At 40.4% G+C, this 20,415-nt stretch overlaps 1 protein-coding gene across 3 annotated transcripts in view; it reads right to left on the bottom strand.

The window, feature by feature from the left end:
* LOC114267776 (uncharacterized) overlaps positions 1 to 20,415 on the bottom strand; it is an 89,393-nt gene that overhangs the window by 43,681 nt on the left and 25,297 nt on the right. For 2 of the 3 annotated variants that reach the window (XM_082925296.1, XM_082925295.1), the window contains 9 exons: positions 18,833 to 18,951; positions 16,616 to 16,679; positions 16,355 to 16,483; positions 12,504 to 12,608; positions 12,282 to 12,358; positions 11,104 to 11,205; positions 10,861 to 10,954; positions 10,667 to 10,705; positions 9,926 to 10,014 (listed from right to left, as the gene is read on the bottom strand). In XM_082925296.1, coding sequence (XP_082781422.1) covers positions 18,925 to 18,951 — 27 coding nt within the window. In that variant the 3' untranslated portion in view covers positions 9,926 to 10,014; positions 10,667 to 10,705; positions 10,861 to 10,954; ... (4 more) ...; positions 16,616 to 16,679; positions 18,833 to 18,924. The remainder of the gene's footprint in view (positions 1 to 9,925; positions 10,015 to 10,666; positions 10,706 to 10,860; positions 10,955 to 11,103; positions 11,206 to 12,281; positions 12,359 to 12,503; positions 12,609 to 16,354; positions 16,484 to 16,615; positions 16,680 to 18,832; positions 18,952 to 20,415) is intronic. The other variant, XM_082925297.1, reaches the window with a different exon arrangement.

Genomic DNA, 20,415 nt, shown 5'->3' with positions numbered 1-20,415 from the left:
GGTTTTGGTGTGACCAGGATAGGGGCTGAGGAAAGGTATGCTTTCAGATCCGCCAATGCACGGTCACATTCGTCATCCCAGAAGAACTTGGCCTTTAAAGTTTTGCAGAAGGGCCTGCAACGATCTAAAGACCGGCTGATAAATCTGTTCAGCGCGGCTGCCATCCTGGTAAGATGTTGCACGTCCTTCGTGGAGTTTGGGCGCTCCAGCTCTTGTATCGCCTTGATTTGGGAAGGGTCGGCTTCAATTCCTCGGTTCGTGACCAAAACACCTAGGAATTTTCCGGTGTCGACTCCGAAGGCGCACTTGGAGGCATTCAAACGCAGCTTGTGATGTTTGAGTGTAGTGAACATCTCTGCTAGGTCGGCGAGGTGTCGAGATTTTTCCTTGCTCTTTACCACCATATCATCGATGTAAGCCTCCATGATGCGGCCTAGAAGGGAAGCAAACATCTTGGTTACCATCCTTTGAAAAGTTGCCCCAGCGTTTTTTAGTCCGAATGGCATGACCTTGTAGCAGTACAGGCCACGCGGAGTGGTGAACAAAGTGATCTCTCGGTCTGGTTCATACATGGCTATCTGGTGGTAGCCACGATACGCATCGAGGAAGCTGAACCTCTGATGGCCAGCTGTCAAGTCCATCAGCTGGTCGATTCTTAGGAGGCGGAAGCTATCCTTTGGGCACGCACGGTTGACCGTCTTATAATCAACGCAAACCCGCCACTTGCCGTTCTTTTTCGACACCACCACCGTGTTAGATATCCACCTAGGATATTGCACTTCTTCTATTGCCCCCCGCTTCCAACAAATTCTTGACCTCATCCGCCACTATCTCGGCATGGTGCAAGGCCGAGCGCCGTGTCCTCTAGATGACCGGCCATGCATTTGGAAAGACGTATAACCGGTGGCAAATGAAGCTAGGGTCGACGCCAGGCATATCATAAGGCGTCCATGCGAAGGCCTCCATATTGGAAATCAAAAAGTCAACGTACTCAAGTCGCTCGGCGCTGGACAGGGATGAGTCCAAAAGAAAGAACTTGTTTGGGTCGTTCTCGTCCATGCGCACCTCCACCAAGTCTTCGACCGATTTCTCCTCGACCTTTCTTTCAACGTCTTCCAGGACTTCCTTCCCCTCGGGGCCCTCTATCATCTGCACAAAGCCCTTGGCAACTCTGCTGCCCTTTACTGCGACGAAGCACTGTCTTGCCATCACCTGGTCTCCCCAAACCTCTTCTATCTGTCCGGTTGGTGCCGGGAGGCGCAAGACCTGATGGTAGGTCGATGCTACCGCCTGCATGGCATGCAACCAGCCCCTGCCCAAAATTAAGTTGTAGGTCGATAGGACTTTAAGCACCCCAAACTCCACTTGCTTCATGACTGATCCCGCTTTTACCGACAATATGATCTTTCCGATGAGGCATTCTAGTTGAGAGTTAAAGCCAACCAATGGAGACGTTGCGGGGGCTAAGTCCTTGTCCTCTAACTTCATCTGTTTGAATGCGTCGTAATACATGATCTCGACCGAACTCCCCTGGTCAACCAGAATTCTTTTGATGTCGAAGTCCTTGACACAGAGGGTCACCACTAGAGCGTCATTATGAGGCACTTAAATCCTTTCCAAGTCTTTGCTAGAAAAGGTCAGGACGTCTTTTTCCTCGGTCTTCCCTTTTTCACGGCGGGCTGAACGGAGAGCACCTCTCTCATGTGCTCAGCTTTCTTGATCATCCCTCTTAGTTCGCAGACCCTTGCCGGCTCAATGATGCCATGGATGACATTGATCACCCCTGCGACGCTGCATCCAGGACGGCGAGGCCGTTTGGCTAGCCCTGTCCTGGGAGCGGCTTTCATACCGCCGTCTATGTACTGGTCCAGATGCCTTGCCGCCACCAACTCCTCCAAATGTTGTTTTAGCGGCACACAGTCCTCCGTTCGGTGCCCTCGTTCTTAATAGAAGGTGCAGCGATACCTCGAGTTGAAGCCTCTCTGCGTGTTTCCCAACTTGGCCGGCCAACGGACGTACGGTTCACCTCGGATTTCACTCAGGATGCGGTAAATAGGGATTTTAAAGACCGTGGTGATACCGGTTCGCGCTTTCAACTTTCTCTTGGCATCTTCCTCTTCATCACGAGGAGCGTTAGCTCGGTCGTTTCTGCGACCTTTGTTCCTATCATCGCGGTTTGAGCCACGACGTTGATCTTTTGACCGGTCGTTTGGACGGTTGCCCTCCTGCCCTACCGAGTGAACCTTCCCCACCACTCTTCTGTACGCCGGGACCGGATTCGCCTTCTCGGTCGCGGTGGCAGCATCGTCCTCCACTCGGATGTGTTCGTTGATCCGTTGCATCAAAGATTCCATGGTAGTGGGCTGGTGCATCGTAAGCGAATCTCGCAACCTATGTCCGACTGGGAGACCCCGCTTGTATTGGGTGATCGCCAAATTGGTGGGGCAATCGAGGATCTCGTTGTAAGTTTCCCAGTACTTGGCATTGTATGCGTTCAAAGAACCTCCAGATTCCATCTTAACGCCTAGGAGATGGTCGACCTCCTTTGGTGTTCGAGTGTTGGTTTTGAATCTGGTGACGAAGGCCTCTGTTAGTTGTTGCCAGCCCTCGATGCTCCCCTCCGGAAGCCTTTCGAACCACTTCAGGCCTAGTTCGCCCAAGCTTGCTGGGAATATGAGACACATGAGGGCGTCATTGCGTCGATGTCCTGCCATTACTTGCCGGTAATGACTCACGTGCATGTACGAATCAGTCTTGCCGTCGTACAACGTGAACTTAGGCTGGTGGAATCCGACAGGGAGCGGCGTGCTCTCAATTTCTGGGGACAGCGGGGTAGCGGTAAGTCTTGCTAGCTCTCTGTCCCCTGGTGCTATCATCCTAGGCGCAGACATTGCCACTTCCTCACTCCAACGGATCTAGGAGCCCAGCCTTTGCGATGCCGGCAGCCTTCGGGTCTGTCTACGGCGAGCCCTCTCTTCCAGTACATCCCCCAGGTCTCCCGAATGGACAGAGAAAGAGTTTCTCGACGACGACGAGGGGTGCGAGGGACGGTAGCTGCTGTCGCAAGTATGAGACCTTCCTACTTGTGGGTCGGAGTCTCCTACCCCGTAGCGTCTGGTGATAGAGAGGGAAGACGTCCTTTCCTGGTGGCAATTGCCAGAGCGAGAGGGCAGGGTGCGCTCACTGAGGTTGCCCCCTCGAGCAGCACCCTTCCCCTTCATCTGGTGCTTTAGCGCCCCCATTTCAGCTGCCATCTTGCGAATGAGAGCGTCCTGGTCTTTGAGTTTGTGCTCCAGGAGGCATGTGACTCTCTAGACTCTTCGAGCAATCAGTGCTCCTTGCGCGTTTGTCGCGCGCACCCCTGGAAGAGGTCTCCAAGCCCGCCATGGTGGGAATAGCAGGAGGGCCATCTCTCCGTCGAACAGACTCCAATGTGATACCATCGATGACGGACGGTGGAGTTTTGTCATAGTTATCCATGGAAACAGTCGAAAAAGCTTGAAGAGCAAGGTTTATCTGTCGAGTTTTTCCCACAGACGGCGCCAATTGTACGGGAGTGAAATATCCTTTGTTCTCCGTACTCCTTGCGCTCGAGCTTTACGCAGCGTCGCTTGGCCTGAAAACAGAAAGACGGTGAACTGCCCGGCGGTGTGCTGCCGAATAGACCCTCCGAAGATCAAGTCAGCACACTTGAAGAAGGAGAGAGCACTTTTGAAAGAGAGAGAGTTCGGAATTCCTCAGATTGCTTACCTCCAACGTCCCCCATGCCTCCTTTTTCTAGGCTGGCCATGCAGCCTCAGAGATTGTGGGCGCACTACCTCTGTTGTCCTTCCCTAGACAGGTGGTAGTGCTCCCCTCTACCTTCCTTACGCGTGTAAAGGCCAAAACCTCCAAACAGCGTGTGTGGAACTGCCAAACGGTATTGACGCGTGCCACGAGTGGATTTCCCCTCCATCACACCATTGGTCCAAGAGGCACACTCAACCGGGATATCATAACCGATCTATCCCTTGGGAAGAAGCACCACCACGACCGGGACGGCCGAACTGTAAGAAGTCGATCCATCCGAACTGACTGGCCGTGAGGCGTGCAGGCCTTCATCCCGGTCTAAATTCATTTCGGGCTATGCTTGGCTCGGTCCAAACGCACCACTGCAGATCCAACCGAAGACTTAGCCGAGTCAAAAGCTCGATTGGGCACATGCATGTCTTCGCATTGCGGTCAGCGACATAGCTCGGCCAAACGCAATAGCCCGAGAGGCCGTGCCGATTCGGTTCGGCGCCATAGCCGGGCGCAAATCTCCCTCTCAATTGCCCCTTATTCCCATCCGAGCTGAGCGTGATTTGGGATTATCATTCTGACCGGGCCATCCGAATTGGTCGGTCGTCGGGGTTTGCCTCAGTAGTTTAGTCATCGATCGTACAGCCGTACTGACAGAGCCATCTTTTCGATGCCACGTGGCTTCACACCATTGGTTCCGTGCAGACCCACAGCTGTCTTCATCATGCACAAATTTCAAAAGGTTGCCACCCTTTGGCTTCCCCCCTCCTTTATATACGCACATGACGGGTCACATACGCCCCTACTGTTCATCTTCTCTCTCGAGCCAAACCCTAGCCTTCAAGTTTCCAAGCTTCTACCATCACTGCTCCTCCAGTCGTTCTCGACCACCTTCGTCCTCTCGAAGGCTGTAGACAAGATCGTGGTTAACTGCTCCTCACTTGGCGTCCATATCGGTAAGTTTACCTGCCCCTCCTTCGTACTCGCCATTTACGTTTTTCATGTTCTTGCCTGGGACTGTTAGAATCTTACCAGTGCCCCCTCTTTAGGGTAATACTGGTACACCTTAGGAAAAACTAGAATCAGAGAAGCAGATGGGGCTCCCATGCCCCTTGTTTCCCCTAGTTTCGATGCACGGACTTGACACTTAAGATAAACAGCCTGAACCCTGAGCGAGACCGAGCAAAACCCAAGTTTTTGATCTATAAATAGGATTTAGCCGAGCAAGAACCTGTTTGTGGTCTTGTTTTGAGGCCGAGACCAAGCTGTAAGAAAGGGGGCTAGAACCGATCTAGGAAGGCCAAGTCGGCCACATAGTGAAGCCGAGATAAGAAAATTGAACCGATCAAACGCCCCAGATAGTGAAGCCGTGCAATTTATGCCACGTTAATCCTTGGACTTATTTCTTAATAATGCAGAACAAACTAGGACTGACCAGGTCTGTTCAGCGTTACAACCGGTGAAGCTCAAAGTCCGAGCAAACATTCACCAAATTTTTACCGAGATACGACCTAAATCAACCAACTAAATAAAACCGGGATAGATGGGGAAGTACCGGTTCATGGTGAATTCTCCGGGGGCACCGGCCGAGTTCCGTAGAGAGTACAATATTCCAGATGATGTCCACTTGGAGCTCGCCAAGAAAGGAGACACTCCCTGGGGCGAGCTGGACAAATGCCCCTTCACGGTGGTGTCCATTGTAGAAAGAGGCTTGCGCTTCCCAGTCCAACCCCTAATCTGCAAGTTTTTAAGGCAGACTAGGCTGTGCCCGACCCAAGTCTCTAACAATACATACAAAATAATAAACGGCGTGGCCGAACTAAATAGAATTCAAGGGTGGGGTCAGGCGTCTCCACCAACTCTTCTTGGAACTCGTCATCGTCACATTTATTTTTCTCGGGGCCATACTCCCAAGGTATGAAGCCTGGCCTCCAAGACCATTCATAGGTAGTAAACTGTCTTACCGCTCTCCCGCACCTTAACAATCTTGGGCGAAGGACTTGTGGACTTGCTGCTCCTCTTCTGCCCACTACTTTCTGGAGCAGCCTCTGCATCCCGAATGCCTTCCTATTTTGGCAATTTTACTCCTGCAACTTTACCGGTCCTTGGAGTTTCACCCGTTAACAACTCAGTAAAGAAAACTGCATTCGAATAGTGTCCCTCCTCAACCCCAAATGGCTGTTCAGACGCATTTATATGGTTATTGTGCGCTTTCCCAACTTTGCCTTCACACATTAGTGATAACTAGACGGGATAGCTCCATATCGGTGCATCCAAGCTCTACCAAGTATCATGTGGCAATTTGTGTCCGCTTCAATCACATGAAACTTGGTTGCGGAACGGATCTCACCAATTCCTAGGTCCACGACCACATGGCCCTTGGTATCTTTTTTCTCGCCGCCAAAACCCATCACAGTGATGGGTTGGCGAACCATCCCAGACTCTAGGATACCAGCCTTTGCAAAGGTGTCAATAGTGATGATGTTTATAGACGCCCCCGCCATCAAGGAAAGCACGCTTGAACTCTACATCATTGATGTATGCTGTGACAAAAAGAGGACGATTATGGGAAAATAGGTATGCTCTATCTGCCTCTGAAAAAGTAATGGCACCATAAGCTTCCTGGATGCGCCGAGGCACATACTCCTTAGCCTTAGCAACTTCATCATGGTGCACTTCAAAGATATTAATGAGGGCTTTTGTTGCTTCCAACCTGGCGGCTTGGCTCAGCCCCAACTGGTCAAACAAGGCGCGAAACTTAACAGAGTTTTGCAAGGCCTGGGCATTAGCATCCTCTGCGAATTTTGCCTCTGCAAGTACTGTCTCAGGGAGTTGGCCGGTTGCAATTTCTTCTAACTCATCATAGTAAGACGCCATATGCACTTGATCACGCACAAGCCCAAGATAGCCAATCATATATGTACATTCTTCCCCTTCTCCTTGTGGTTAGGACAAGGGTCCTTCCGCACATCACGGTTACCGGCATCTTTGAACTTCAACTCATTTGTGTCAACTTTCTTCTTGAAGATACTTTTCAAAGTCCAACAGTCCCCAGTAGGGTGTCTGGTGGTTCTGTGATAGACACAATAATCCGGGCTTTCTTTGTCCTTGGTTGGAGGGACTTCAACTGGAGGCAAGGTAAGTTCACCATCAGCTACCCATTCTTTAACCAAAGCCTTAACATTCTCAAGGCTGCAAAGACATAGATTTCAGTCCTCATAACTCTCTCTCTTCCGAGAGGACGTCGCCTCCCCTTGCGAGCGGCTCCCTCCTGCAGGGGTTACCGCAGCAACTCTGCTACTGCTAGGGTAACGGTGGCTGTCACGAGATCTGTGCAAGGAACCAGTGGTACTGAGGTTCCTAGCTGCCTCAATCAAGGCTGAAATGATAAGCGGATTATGATTCACCAAGAAAATTTTGTAGTCGCGTATGGCACCCCACACATATGCTGACTAAATAGGCCTCATCCACTGGTTCATGACAGTCAATAGCCTTATCTTGGAACCGCTTAACATAGTCCAGTATATCTTCGCCCTCCTTTTGGACATCTCGCCCAAGGGTGAGGGTTGTAACTTTCTCTTAGACTTGGAAGAACTTCGTGTGGAACTTGTTCACCATCTCCTCCTAACTCTTGATCGAGTTGGGAGCCAAGTTCACATACCAGCTGCAAGCCCTTTCAGTAAGTGGACTTGGAGAACTCCCGAAGGCGCAGAGAGTGGTCACTGCCATGGACACCAAGAGTTTCTATGAACCTCACCACCTGTTCTCTGGCATTGCCTTGTTTCCCATCAAACTTAATAAACTTGGGCACTGTATACCCAGTTGGGTATGGCATGATTAATATCTCCTGAAAGATGCCACGTGTCCTTCTGCATGTACTGTGTACTATCTGTTTGCCTCCGCAACTACCTTTTTGAGCCTCAGCAAGTGTCATTGCGATGGGAGTGTTTAGCGCTGCAACTCCCTCTTGAGCCTCAGCAAGTGCAGTTGCGACGGGAGCGTTTGCCGCTGCACTTGCCTTCTTAGCTCGAACCTCAGCAAGTGCACTTGCAGCGGTAAACTTTGGTGCTGCACTTGCCTTCTCAATTCTACTTCGCCACTACATGCATTCTCAGGACTCCATTAGTCTGCTATCGACAATGTTCGTACTCACCGCAACGAAGCCTTCACCCTTAGCCACCTAACCACAAACTCCCCAGCTTCCCCGGGCGAAGGCCACAGCCAAGCCTGCTATCAGCCGTGTTGTGCCTTAGTACCAAGCCCAAGGGGCTTCCTTAGTCCTGCCTGTGCGACTAAGGCAGGTCTATGACCTGGGTAATGGAAAGGGAGTCCCTTATGCTAGGGCTACCCTGCTCCCGTCTTCGCGGGATCGTCGCGGTAAACTGGTACCCTGGGCCTGCTATCAGCCCTGGGCTAGTAATGCCTTGGGGCCTGCTATCAGCGCCTGACATTACCCTCTCCTTGCAGAGGGGAAGCTTTTGCCAGAGGCTGCTATCACCTTGCCGGGATGTTCCCTCCGCAAGTTGGTTGCGGCGGCAGTAGTTGCTGCTGTAGTCCTTTCCCGTGGCAAGTTCAAATGGCATAACCGACAATATTGGAGATGGCAACGCCGACAAAGTGCCTCTGCAACTTGGGCGCCTCTACAACTTAGTTGCTTCGGTTCTCTCCTTCCCTCAGGAACTCCAGGTGGCGACGGAACCGAGAATACTTGGAATGGCGGCGCTAAGACAAAGTGCCTCCGCAACTTGGTCGTCGCAACTGTCGCCTCTGCAACTTAGTTGCTTCGGCTTTCTCTTTCCCTCATCAACTTTGGATGGCAGCGGAGACAAAGATATTAAGAATGGCGGTGCTGAGGCAAAATACCTCGGCAACTTCCCTGCTGCATGTATTCCCTCTGCAATTGTGTTCCCGCTGCAACTTGACTTGGTCATTTTCCTTCGTGAAGTCTGTTTGGACCCTTGGCGGGTCGGACCTACTCCGGCCCACTATTGGCCCACTTCCCTTGGACTTTAGCCCATGCTCCTTTTTCATTCCTGGTCGCCTCTTTGGGGCGACCTCAGTACTTAGGCCCACACTTAATTTGGGGTTTAATTTCTGACCCTCTACAAAAACAGAACGTAGTGGCTAGAAGTAGTGCTGAAGCTGAATTTAGATCAGTGGCTCATGGAATTTGTAAAGCTTTGTGGATCGAGAGAGTATTGGAATTTGGAAGACTTAAAAATTCCAAGAACATCACCAACGGAAGTTTACTGTAACAAGAAGGCAGCAAATGCAATTGCTCATAATCTTGTTCTTCACAACAGAACTAAGCATGTGGAAGTGGACAAGCACTTTATCAAAGAAAAGATTGAGAAGGGATTGATCTGCATGTCTTATATACCCACTACGGAGCAGATTGCAGATGTTCTTACAAAGGGACTACACAAGAGGCAATTCGACCACCTAATCTACAAGTTGGCCATGGAAGACATATGCAAGCCAGCTTAAGGGGGAGTGTTGGAAATGGGAAGAAAATAATTCTGCCAGGATATGGCTGAATTCTTTAGGATATCACAGCTGTAAATATCTAGATTTAGTCAATACTATAGAATAGGAAAGTTTATATTTAGAATTAGAATTAGTAGCTAAATAGTAGCTAATCAGTCCTCAGAATCAGTAGCTAATCAGTCCCTTATTTTATGCCATGTATCTCCTATTAATAGAGATGTTGTGTGTACATTGTTTAAATATGAGAATAAAAAATATTATTCTTTCTAGCTTTCATTCAAAATAACAAAATCCAGTTTTCCAACTAGTACCAAGCATGTAGATTTTGAATTTCTGAACAAATTTAATTAAGGCATTTCAAAATGGCCTATTTGACTGATCAATAAATTAATGGAAGGAAAATAACACGGTGCAGCTGTTAATAGAGTAAGTAGAACTTCAATTGGCGAACAATACTGCAAGACCCCAAATGTTCTAGCAAACACTCACACGGGTGTTGGTCCCACACCCATGTGAGTGGTAGATTTTTTGGTAAATTTTTTCGTATTCCTAGGCATTTTGCTCATTGGTGAAATATGACCAGAGACGAAAACCACAAAAGAAAGACACGAAAAGGAGCATAATGTAACTACTAGGGAATCCTGAAAAACAAACTCACTTGGTAAGTCAACGAGAGATGGAAATAGTTGAACAAATGATCCAAGAGACATCAATGCTGGAAGCACACTTAGAAACGATTTTTCTGATCTGCATCAAAAAAGAAAACAGAAAAAAAATATATGTATGAAAGTCAGTAATGCCCTTCACTGCAGATTAAGTCCACAGTATCTCCAAAAGCATTCTTTTAGATCCTCCTTTTTGAAATTAAACATATGTGTTTAGTTGTCAAAATTTCCATTAATCTCAATCAATTTCAATACGAAATTACTATACCATATTTTGTTCCAACAAGGACGGGACGGTGCATAATAACTTTAAACATACAAAATAAGATGTGGCATCACATAAGCAACGAAATTTATTTCTGAAGTAGCATTGACAAGACAAAAATAAAATAAAACTACAATTATGAATACCAATATATATGAAGGGTCTTGCTAAAAAGTGTCCTGGGACACGAAAAGTAGACCAAAAAATAAATTTGAAAACACAAGACACTTCTTATTAAATTCAATGCAGTTTTTATTGAAATTAATGCACTTCTTTAAACTATTTGACCTATTTTCAAGACACTTCCATATTTCAATTCCAATATTCATCACTTTTAGCATTTGTCATATACAAATATCAAGTTATAAGGACACAACAATTGCACGAATTATAACTAAGATCATTCCAATAAAATAAATGAAATATATCTTTTAAGAACGGAACCAAAAAGATGGCACAAGGAACTTACTTCTCTACATTTCATGAGCTTTAGCATTAATGGGAAAAACTACAAATGCAAGACTGATGTTAGAGAAAGATAAGTTACCAAAATATTTGATATACATGTTTCATATTTCTTCTTTTCTACTTCTAAATCTGAAAATTCAGTCAAATAAAGAAACTAAATCCTATGCAAAGAATCATGCCAATCTCAAATCATACCTAAGGGAGTAATGTAGAGAAATTAGTTAGAAATTTTCTCTTGTTAAGATTTCGAAAGTCCAATGTAGCAGCAACAACAGGGTCTAAAAATTCACTGCAATCAAACATTGGAAGAGTGATTTTCAAATATGATTTATCATATGATATGCATAAATAGAGAATAATTGTTAGATGAAATCATAATTTCATTTTTTCCCCAAAAATAAACTATTGTGAAAGGACTACAAACTAAACCATCTTTACCGGCTCTAACATGAATGAATGAAGGTCCTCCTACTGCGATCAGCGTCATGTAGAACCACCTCTCCAAAATAGAGAAAAAATAGACGAATTTCCTGAGTAAAACTGTAGAATAAAAGAGCAGTGCTTACATTAGCACATATGTAAGCATAATGATGAGGGGAAGAACTAGGAGAGAGGCAAATATCAAGCACCAAAAATACTTCAACATTCCAAATAAATAGTAACTACAAGTTAATAACACCTGCAATCAATTCATGGTCATTTTTTTCCATGTTTTGTTTGGTTCTATTTTGAATGAGAACCATCATGGCTCGAGCTTTGACAGCTTCTTAAGCTAGACAAGGTCTCTTCTTTTTCTTTTTTTTATAACAAAACAACTAACTCATTGCAGCAAGCAAACATATAAATTCTTCTCAAAGAAAGTATTTTCTCCCCCCAACCTAAACGATGCATTGTCCTCAATGTTAAAAACAAAATCACAAAGGTTAGGAGATTACATTAAATAATGAACCATGTCTATATATATATATATTTTTTTTTTTTTTTTTGAGCGTCAACAAAAATTTTATTTAAAAAGAAAAGATGAACCATGAACCTACAAGGGATTATTGCCAAAAACACAAGGGAAAAAAATTACAAACGAAAAACTAACTCCTCCTAAAAGTAACATTGCTTTTATTATTATGTTTATGGGTCTCTATAAATAGGGTCTTTTAATTCAATGGACTCCTCTCCTCTTCAGGTGGGAAATTCTCCAAAACTGGTTTAAGACGTTGGCCAATCACGTTAAAAACATTACCATTCCTGGGATTTTCAATCTCAACGGCCCCATGAGAAAAAACAATTTTAACTATGAAAGGGCCGGTCCATCTAGATCTCAATTTACCGGGAAACAAATGTAGTCTAGTTTTATACAAAAGAACCTTTTTGTGAAGGCTCAACAATTCATTTGAGTACAAACAATATTAACATTAAAAACACATCATATACAATGACACGCTTTTTTCTTTCAAAACAGCACCCCTTTTGTGCTCCCTTATCTACAAAAATATGAAATCTTGCCTTTAGGCAATAGCAATATTATCTTTTATTCGATGAAAAGCTACAAACACAAGACCGTTGTGAGTAAAAAGGTATATATATTATGTAGAGGGTTAGAAAATTAAGATAAAAATTACCATCTTGTTGCGCTGAATTCAAGCAGCCCAAGCACCCTTGACAACATTGCAGTCAGATCTAGTGTTCTTGCTATTATCTGAGTCACCCAATATATATTACATAAAAGGAACAAACAATGAACAAAAGATGGGTAGTAATTAAAAGGAGAAAAAATAAATAAATATTTGAAGAGCAAAATCAAAATATAAAAGGACTGGAGGTACAATGAAATCTTGTCTAACCTTTGAGATAGGTTTTGTGGATGTTATGAGATGATTTCAAAGCAAACCGAGTCTTATGGGCCTGGTTGAGCAATTTATATTGTTGATGGCTCAAATGTAGTTTTTCTAAAAATTTAAATTAAATACATTAAATCACAATTAAATATAAATTGAGAGAATGAATATAATATCCAAAATTCCTAGAATAACTACGTAATTTTAAGCATTCATCACACCTCCCAACCAGCTTTAATTTTAGAACCTAGCAATTAAGGCGACTAAAATAAAATGAAAAAGAAAAATAAAAGCAACTACTCTAAACCACTTCCGCAAGAAATCACGATTGAATTTAGCACATGCAACAAGCCCTTAATCCAATAGATTAACCCTCATGGACGAGTTAAAGTCTTGTGTTTCCAAAGATGTTACCCACAAACATCCAAAAATTTCTTTACTAAAACGACTTCTTTCATTCTCATGCCAAGGTTAAAGAACCAGTCATGAATTTCACAACCTTAACAAGATAATCAATCAAAGTTCAAAAGACTAGCAGCAAGTAAAGATATCGCGTGACATTCAAAATTTGGAGTGTGTGAAAAAAGTTCAACCAACACAGACACAACCTTAGCCTTAAAGTGAAATATAGCCCAAATCTCTTTCTGAAACATGCTTCGACTCAAATCTCACCAGTTATTGCACTCAACAAATAAATCACTCAGAATATGGTGCAAAAATTGCTCTCAATATATGCGAGTAGAACAATGTAAATCAAAGGCAAAATATCCCGCATACTAATTTTTTTGAAAAACGCTAATATGAAAGAATAAATAAATAGTCTCATGAATGGAATATCAAATACTGAGAAATAAAATTTCTAGAAATGTTACCCACAAACGTCAAAAATTTTCTTTACTCGAAGGATTTCTTTCGTTCTCATACTAAAAGTTCAAGAACAAGTCATGAATTTCACAACCTTAACAAGATAACCAATCAAAGTTCAAGACACTAGTAGCAAGTAAAGATATCTCATGACATTCAGAATTTGGCGTGTGTGAAAAAGTTTAGCCAACACATACACAACCTTAGCCTCAAAGTGAAATATAACCCAAATCTCTTTCTGAAACATGCTTCGACTCAAATCTCACCAGTTATTGCACTCAACAAATAAATCACTCAGAATATGGTATAAAAATTACTCTCAATATATGCGAGTAGAATAATGTAAATCAAAGGCAAAATATCCCGCATACTAATTTTTTGGAAAAACGCTATAATGAAAGAATAAATAAATAGTCTCATGAATGGAATATCAAATACTGAGAATTAAAATTACCACACCATCACCCCAATCCATCATGTCCACTTGTAAACTATACCACACTCAAGATCAAATAGGACTTTTATTTGGTTGTAATGCTTGGGTTGAGGAATTACGAAAAAATAATAAAAAGCCAAAGGTGAATAAAAAAAAGGACGTCTCAGAGACAATTGGCATAAAAATAAACACAATTAGAGCATTATTCCAAATGCCTTGCTCTTTCTATTACTTTTCTTTTTGTCTTTTTCAACTTACTCCTCCTGCTTTTTTTTTTTCTTTTTTTTTTTTCTTTTTTTTTTCCCTTCGTTGAACACAATTTATTTCTTCTTTTTTTCAGCTTTTCTCCTTTTTTTTTCTTTTTTTTTTTTAAAAAAAATTTGCCATTGTCAAACTCAAATAATCCCAACATATCTACAAAAGTAAAAAGAAGGTATGGGTTGCGGGGTTAAACAAAGAAAGGCTAACATAAAGGCTCAAATTGGTTTCTAATGGTTCATGAAGTAATAATAAAAGAAAGAAAAATAAATAAAAGGCTCAAAGAAACAAAGATGGCCTAAAATCATCTCTCAAGAATTAGTATGGTCCTTCAACTTTCATGATCTCGAGGGAATAAAAGTGTCATAAAAAATTGATTTATTCTCAGCATTCAACCAAAATGAAGAAATAATGAGACTAAACAACAAATTAATGTCCTTCCAAAGAAAATTAAGAGTAGATGTATAGTAACCCTCCAACAAATGATTGGCACAAAACTCACAGGGTTAAAAGTCTCCACTATCATTCTTCAAGAATTTCAAGTCATATCCACTTATCAACTAAAAATCATATTCATGTGGCTAAAGTGCAGTGCAATTATTTCCAAATACGAACACATGAAATACTTTAACAAAGTAGCTAGCATATCAAACTTCAACACAATTTCTCAAGTTAAAGCAATAAAATACTACAAGTATGCCGAATCACTCAATGCATAGAACAATACATTACCATGCACACCTTTTTTTCTTTTTTTAAACAAAACAACTAACTCATTGTACCAAGCAAACATATAAATTCTTCCCAAAATAAGTATTTTCTCCCCCCAACCTAAACGATGCATCATCCTCGAGGGAGTAAAAAGTGTGATAACAAATTGATTTGTTCTCAGCATTCAACCAAAAATGAAAAAATAATAAGACTAAACAACAAATTAATGCGCTTCCAAAGAAAAATTAAGAGTAGATGTATAATAACCCTCCAATAAATGATTGGCACAAAACTCACAGGGTTAAAAGTCTCCACTATCATTCCTCAAGATTTTCAAGTCATACCCACTTATCAACTAAAAATCATATTCATGTGGCTGAAGTGCAGTGCAATGATTTCCAAATATGAACACACGGAATACTTTAACAAAGTAGCTAGCATATCAAACTTCAAAACAATTCTCAAGTTAAAGCAATTAAATACCACAAGTATGCCCAATCACTCAATGTATAGAACAAAAGAATACCATGAGCACTAAATTTTTTTTTTTTTTTAACAAAATAACTAACTCATAGCTGCAAGCAAATATATAAATTCTTCTCAAAATAAGTATTTTCTCCCCCCAAACTAAACAAGGCATTGTCCTGAATGTAAAAAATAAAATCAAAAAGTTAAGGAGATTACCTTAAATGATTAACTATGTCTATATGTGCCATTGCCTGCAAGGGGTTAGCGCCAAAAACACAAAGGAAAAAAAATACAAACGAAAAACTAACAACTCCTAAAAGTAACATTATTTTGAATAACATGCACAAACCGGATCATTGGAAATTTTGATCAATTATTTTGAACAACTTTTTGAATGGAGTAAAGGAAGTTGGAATCATCGATCTCTAATTATCTAAAAACTACGAAAAGGGTGTTTTTGGTTTCTATAACGCGCCACAACAAATGAAACACAATTCCAACAAAATCTCCACAAAAGAAAAGATAAAATTGCATAAGATAATACATGTGTTAGCAGTTCACTCTTTGCATGTTTTTTCCACATGAAACTATTAACAAAGTTTTTTTTCCCACTTTTCCTTCCATTTCTTTTTCCCTTCTGATACAAGATCCACCGGATGCTTGTCGTGAAATATAGCCCAAATTATTGGAAAGGAATTTCCAAACCTCACACATATGTTGGAACACTAGCAATCGCAATCAAATACTTCACAGGATCAATATAAATAAATTATATATTACATATATATATAACACCATGTATATCAGTATAACCAATGGCCCTATTTTTGTTTCATCATAGAGTAGTTGAAAAAGGCGTCATTTCAATACATTATGTAAACAAAAACCTATGAACTACTCAATTCTCAATTCAACAGCACACCCAATTTTCAAACAACACAATTCAAATAATTTTGGTTGAAACTCATATTAAATTGTATGAATCGAATCGTGCATCATACAATTCCGTGCCAATAGAATTATTTTGATCAGTTACTCATGAAATACAATATCCATTTCCAAGGAATTGTAGCAATGCAAGTGAATTTATTCTTCAGTGATAACTGAGATTAGAAATTACATGGTTGTCGACTCTGCTAGCTGGTGCCGGAGGCAAGACGAGATCTGCTTCCAGATCAGGTTGAAGATATGCAGGCACCCCCATCACCTTCTATCTCCATGAACATGTTAGCTTCCCAAGAATCACGCTCTGCATCACAACATCAAAAAGGATAAATGAAAAAAATAAAAACTAAAAAAAACTAGGGCCCAATTTAGTCTCCATTTCCAAGCAATGGCAGCAACATAAGTAAAGGAATTCTTGAGTGATAACTGAAATTACCTGGTTGTTGACTCACTGCTTAGTTGAGGAATTCTTTAGTCTTCATCACTTGTGTTACTACTCGCTGCTCAGTTGCCATTGAATAAAAAAAGGTCTACATTAATCGCCCAAAAAACACATGGATTTATTATATATAGCCCAACAGACATTAATTATGTAGCAACTACCACCAATAAACTACTAAGTGAATTTTTAGACCATGTTGTAGAAGCTACACTGAAATTTCAAAATCTTAACAAGAGAAAACTTCTAACTAATTTCCCTACATTACTCCCTCAGATACGATTTGAGATTGGCATGATTCTTTGCTTAGGATTTAGTTTCTTTATTTGACTGAATTTTCAGATTTAGAAGTAGAAAAAAAGAAATACGAAACATGGATATCAAATATTTTGGTAACTTATCCTCCTGTAACATCAGTCTTGCATTTGTAGTTTTCTCCATTATTGCTAAAGCTCTTGAAATGTAGAGAAGCAAGTTCCTCATGTCATCTTTTTGTTCTGTTCTTAATAGATATATGTAATTTATTTCATTGGAATGGCCTTAGTTATAATTCGTGTAATTGTTGTGTCCTCAAGATATTTGTATATGACAAATGCTAAAAGTGCTGGATATTGGGATGAAATAAAGAAGTGTCTTGAAAATAGGTCAAACAGTTAAAAGAAGTGCATTAATTTCAATAAAAACTGCATTGAATTTAATAAAAAATGTCGTGTTTTCAAATTTATTTTTTGGTCTACTTTTCGTGTCCTCGAGGCACTTGTTAACAAGACCCTTCATATATTGGTATTCATAATTGTAGTTTTATTTTATTTTCGTCCCGTCAATGCTACTTCAGAAATAAATTTTGTTCCTTATGTGATGCCACATCTTATTTTGTATGTTTAAAGTTATTATGCACCTTCCCGACCTTGTTGGAACAAAATATGGTATAGTAATTTCGTACTGAAACTAATTGAGCTTAATGGAGATTTTGACAACTAAACACATATGTTTAATTTCAAAAAGGAGGACCTAAAAGAATCCTTAGAGCCTGGTGTCAAGAGAAAATTGAGAAACTAATTGGCATGAGTCGTATTTTATTTTTGAGTTACGACTTATGTCTACAAATTGGCTTTCCTACTTAACAAAAAAAATAAAAATAGAATCATCTTTATCGACTCAAACATGAATGAATGAAGGTCCTCATACTAGGATCAGCATCATGTAGAACCACCTCTCCAAAATAAAGAAAAAATAGACGAATTTCCTGAGTAAAACTATAGAATAGAAGAACAATGGTTACATCATCACATATGTAAGCATAATGATGAGGGGAAGAACTAGGAGAGAGGCAAATATCAAGCAACAAAAATACTTCAACATTCCAAATAAATAGTAACTACAAGTTAATAACACCTGCAATCAATTCATGGTCATTTTTTTCCAAGTTTTGTTTGTTTCTTGTTTGGTTGAAGGGCTATTTTTTATAAAATTAAACTTCTAAATAACTGAAAATCTCGGCGGTTGCCTCGCCCTCAATCTCCATCAACATCTCCAAATTACATGGACTACACTAACAGGAACTGCAATGTATGTAGAACTCTGAACTTGAAGTAAAAGCAAAATTAAATAAGATGAGACAAACAATACACATTTTTTAACAATGAAAAAGTAGGGACATGCATATAGGAGTCACCCAAAAAAAAAAAAAAGAAGCAACAACATTATTTAATGGGAACTGCATTTTTATAACTAAAATCTATGGCGGTAGTGATGGAAAATTATTTGTACATCCACAAGCAAAGATGTAGGCAAGTTGCACCCTGCCATGACACAATATACATTGAATGCTTTGATTGTCAAGCTTTTCCAACAGAAGCTTCAGAGTAATACCAAAACAAAACTTGTCTCAATTCTACTAAAATAACTTTTTTACCTCATAAGAGAAAATTTGGTCTATAAATAGAGTAGAAGTTTTCACTGTAAGTAGGGGAACCAATGCACATATTAAAGCTAAAACACATATTAAAGCTAAAATAGAACATGAGTTTCAAAATTACTATACAGAGTGAAAATATTGTGACATGCATCAAGAATAAAGTGAAAATATTGACATCATGCAATGCTATAGCAAAATACACATCAAGAGAGAGAGGAGAGATAGTGACAGTGGTGATTAAGAGTTTGATGAGGGTGTGTGGTCATAAAGCAATCAATGGATAGAGCAATCAATACCAGTAAAAGTAGAGGTTTGAGATTGAGAAATCGAAGCCACTGAGCATTGAAAAATCTTGTTAAGTTGCAGATAAACCCTAGCTATGAAATCTTCAACACACTTCACAAAGCTTGTTCACCTGATCATATTGAAATCACATAAACAAAAATAATCACAAGAATAATCAAGCAATTTTATACAGATTTCAATTAATCTCAAGCAATTTGAAGCAAAATTTAAGCAATTCTCCATCATCAGAAAGACGATTTCAGAAAAATAAATAACTAGATTTCAAGATGCGTGATGGATTTCAGACGATCTCACGCTTCTTCTTCTTCGTCTTAGGGTTTGAGTGTGGTTTAGGAGGTTTCTGCTGCTTCGTCTAAGGGTTTTTTTTGTGCTTCGTCTTCATGTTCTCCATCAGAAAGACGATTTGAATGAGTCAATTTCAAAGGTTTTGGGTTTCTCAGATGGATAGAAGCTAGAGAGATCGAAAGGGTTTAGGTTTATGGAGAGAGAGAGCAACGATGGAAGATAATAGAGAGAGAGAGAGAGGCGACAATAAACAAAGGAGTGAAAAGAGAAAGACCGTTATAAAACCCTAATTTTGAAGCGGTGGAAGATCAGCGAGAGAGAGGGGGGGTCTAGAAACAAAGGAGGGAAAAGAGAGTGAAAGTTGTGAAACCCTAATTTTTAACACGTTACCTTGGGGGTAAGTGGAAGCAAGCTTCAACCAACCAAGCTACCTTAAAATGTTGATATGGAACTGAAATTAATAATTTATATATATATACTAGTGTATGCCCGTGTTGTTGAGATCAAAATGCAGTTATAATTTATACGTATCATGCTAAAATTTGTAAAATCTGTAACTTTTTTTGATAAAAATACTAAAAAAATATAAAGAAATATTCATCTTATGGATTAAAATAAAATTTATCTAATTTGTTGCGCAAAAAAAAAAAAATGAGGTCAAAATATAAATAGATGGTCCGTTTGGTTTGGATTTTCAAATAATTTTATAATTAGAGTTTGGTTGTATATTTTGAAAATAATTTTTACAAATTTGAAATTCAAAACTTATTTAGTTTACAGTTTTCAAAAATAATTTTTAAAATTTTCAATCTGTATTTTATTACTTTTAGTAAACTTTTTAAATATTTTAATCAACATTTTTTACTTTTTCAGATCCATTCAATCTGAATACACTTAAAAATTATAAAATTTAGAGTAATGTTATAAAATTTACACTTAAAAATTTTTAAAATAATTTTTACAAATTTAAAATAAAGTTTTATAATTTTGCATGATTTATGTATTTTTATGTATTTTAAGTATTTGAACTCAAATTATAGTAAATAATACATTTTAATTATTTTTTTATATTTTGTATAAAATAAATACTAACAAAAACAAAAACATAATTTGTTCCCAAGAGAGTGAGGCGACGGTAGCGGTGGCCATGACGGACAACAAAACGCACTTTGTGTCCAAGAGCCACAACAGCCCAAAAAAACAAAAAAGAAAAAAAACTCTTCACCCCCACCCACCCATCCATCCTTTCTCGCTCATCTCACTTTTTCAAATTTCAAATTTTAAAACA

This window comes from Camellia sinensis, chromosome 4 (genome assembly GCF_055761805.1).
Source record: "Camellia sinensis isolate YWXY chromosome 4, ASM5576180v1, whole genome shotgun sequence".
NCBI classification, from domain to species: domain Eukaryota; kingdom Viridiplantae; phylum Streptophyta; class Magnoliopsida; order Ericales; family Theaceae; genus Camellia; species Camellia sinensis.
Note: the sequence above shows the minus strand (reverse complement) of the source record. Positions and strands in the feature narration are given on the sequence as shown.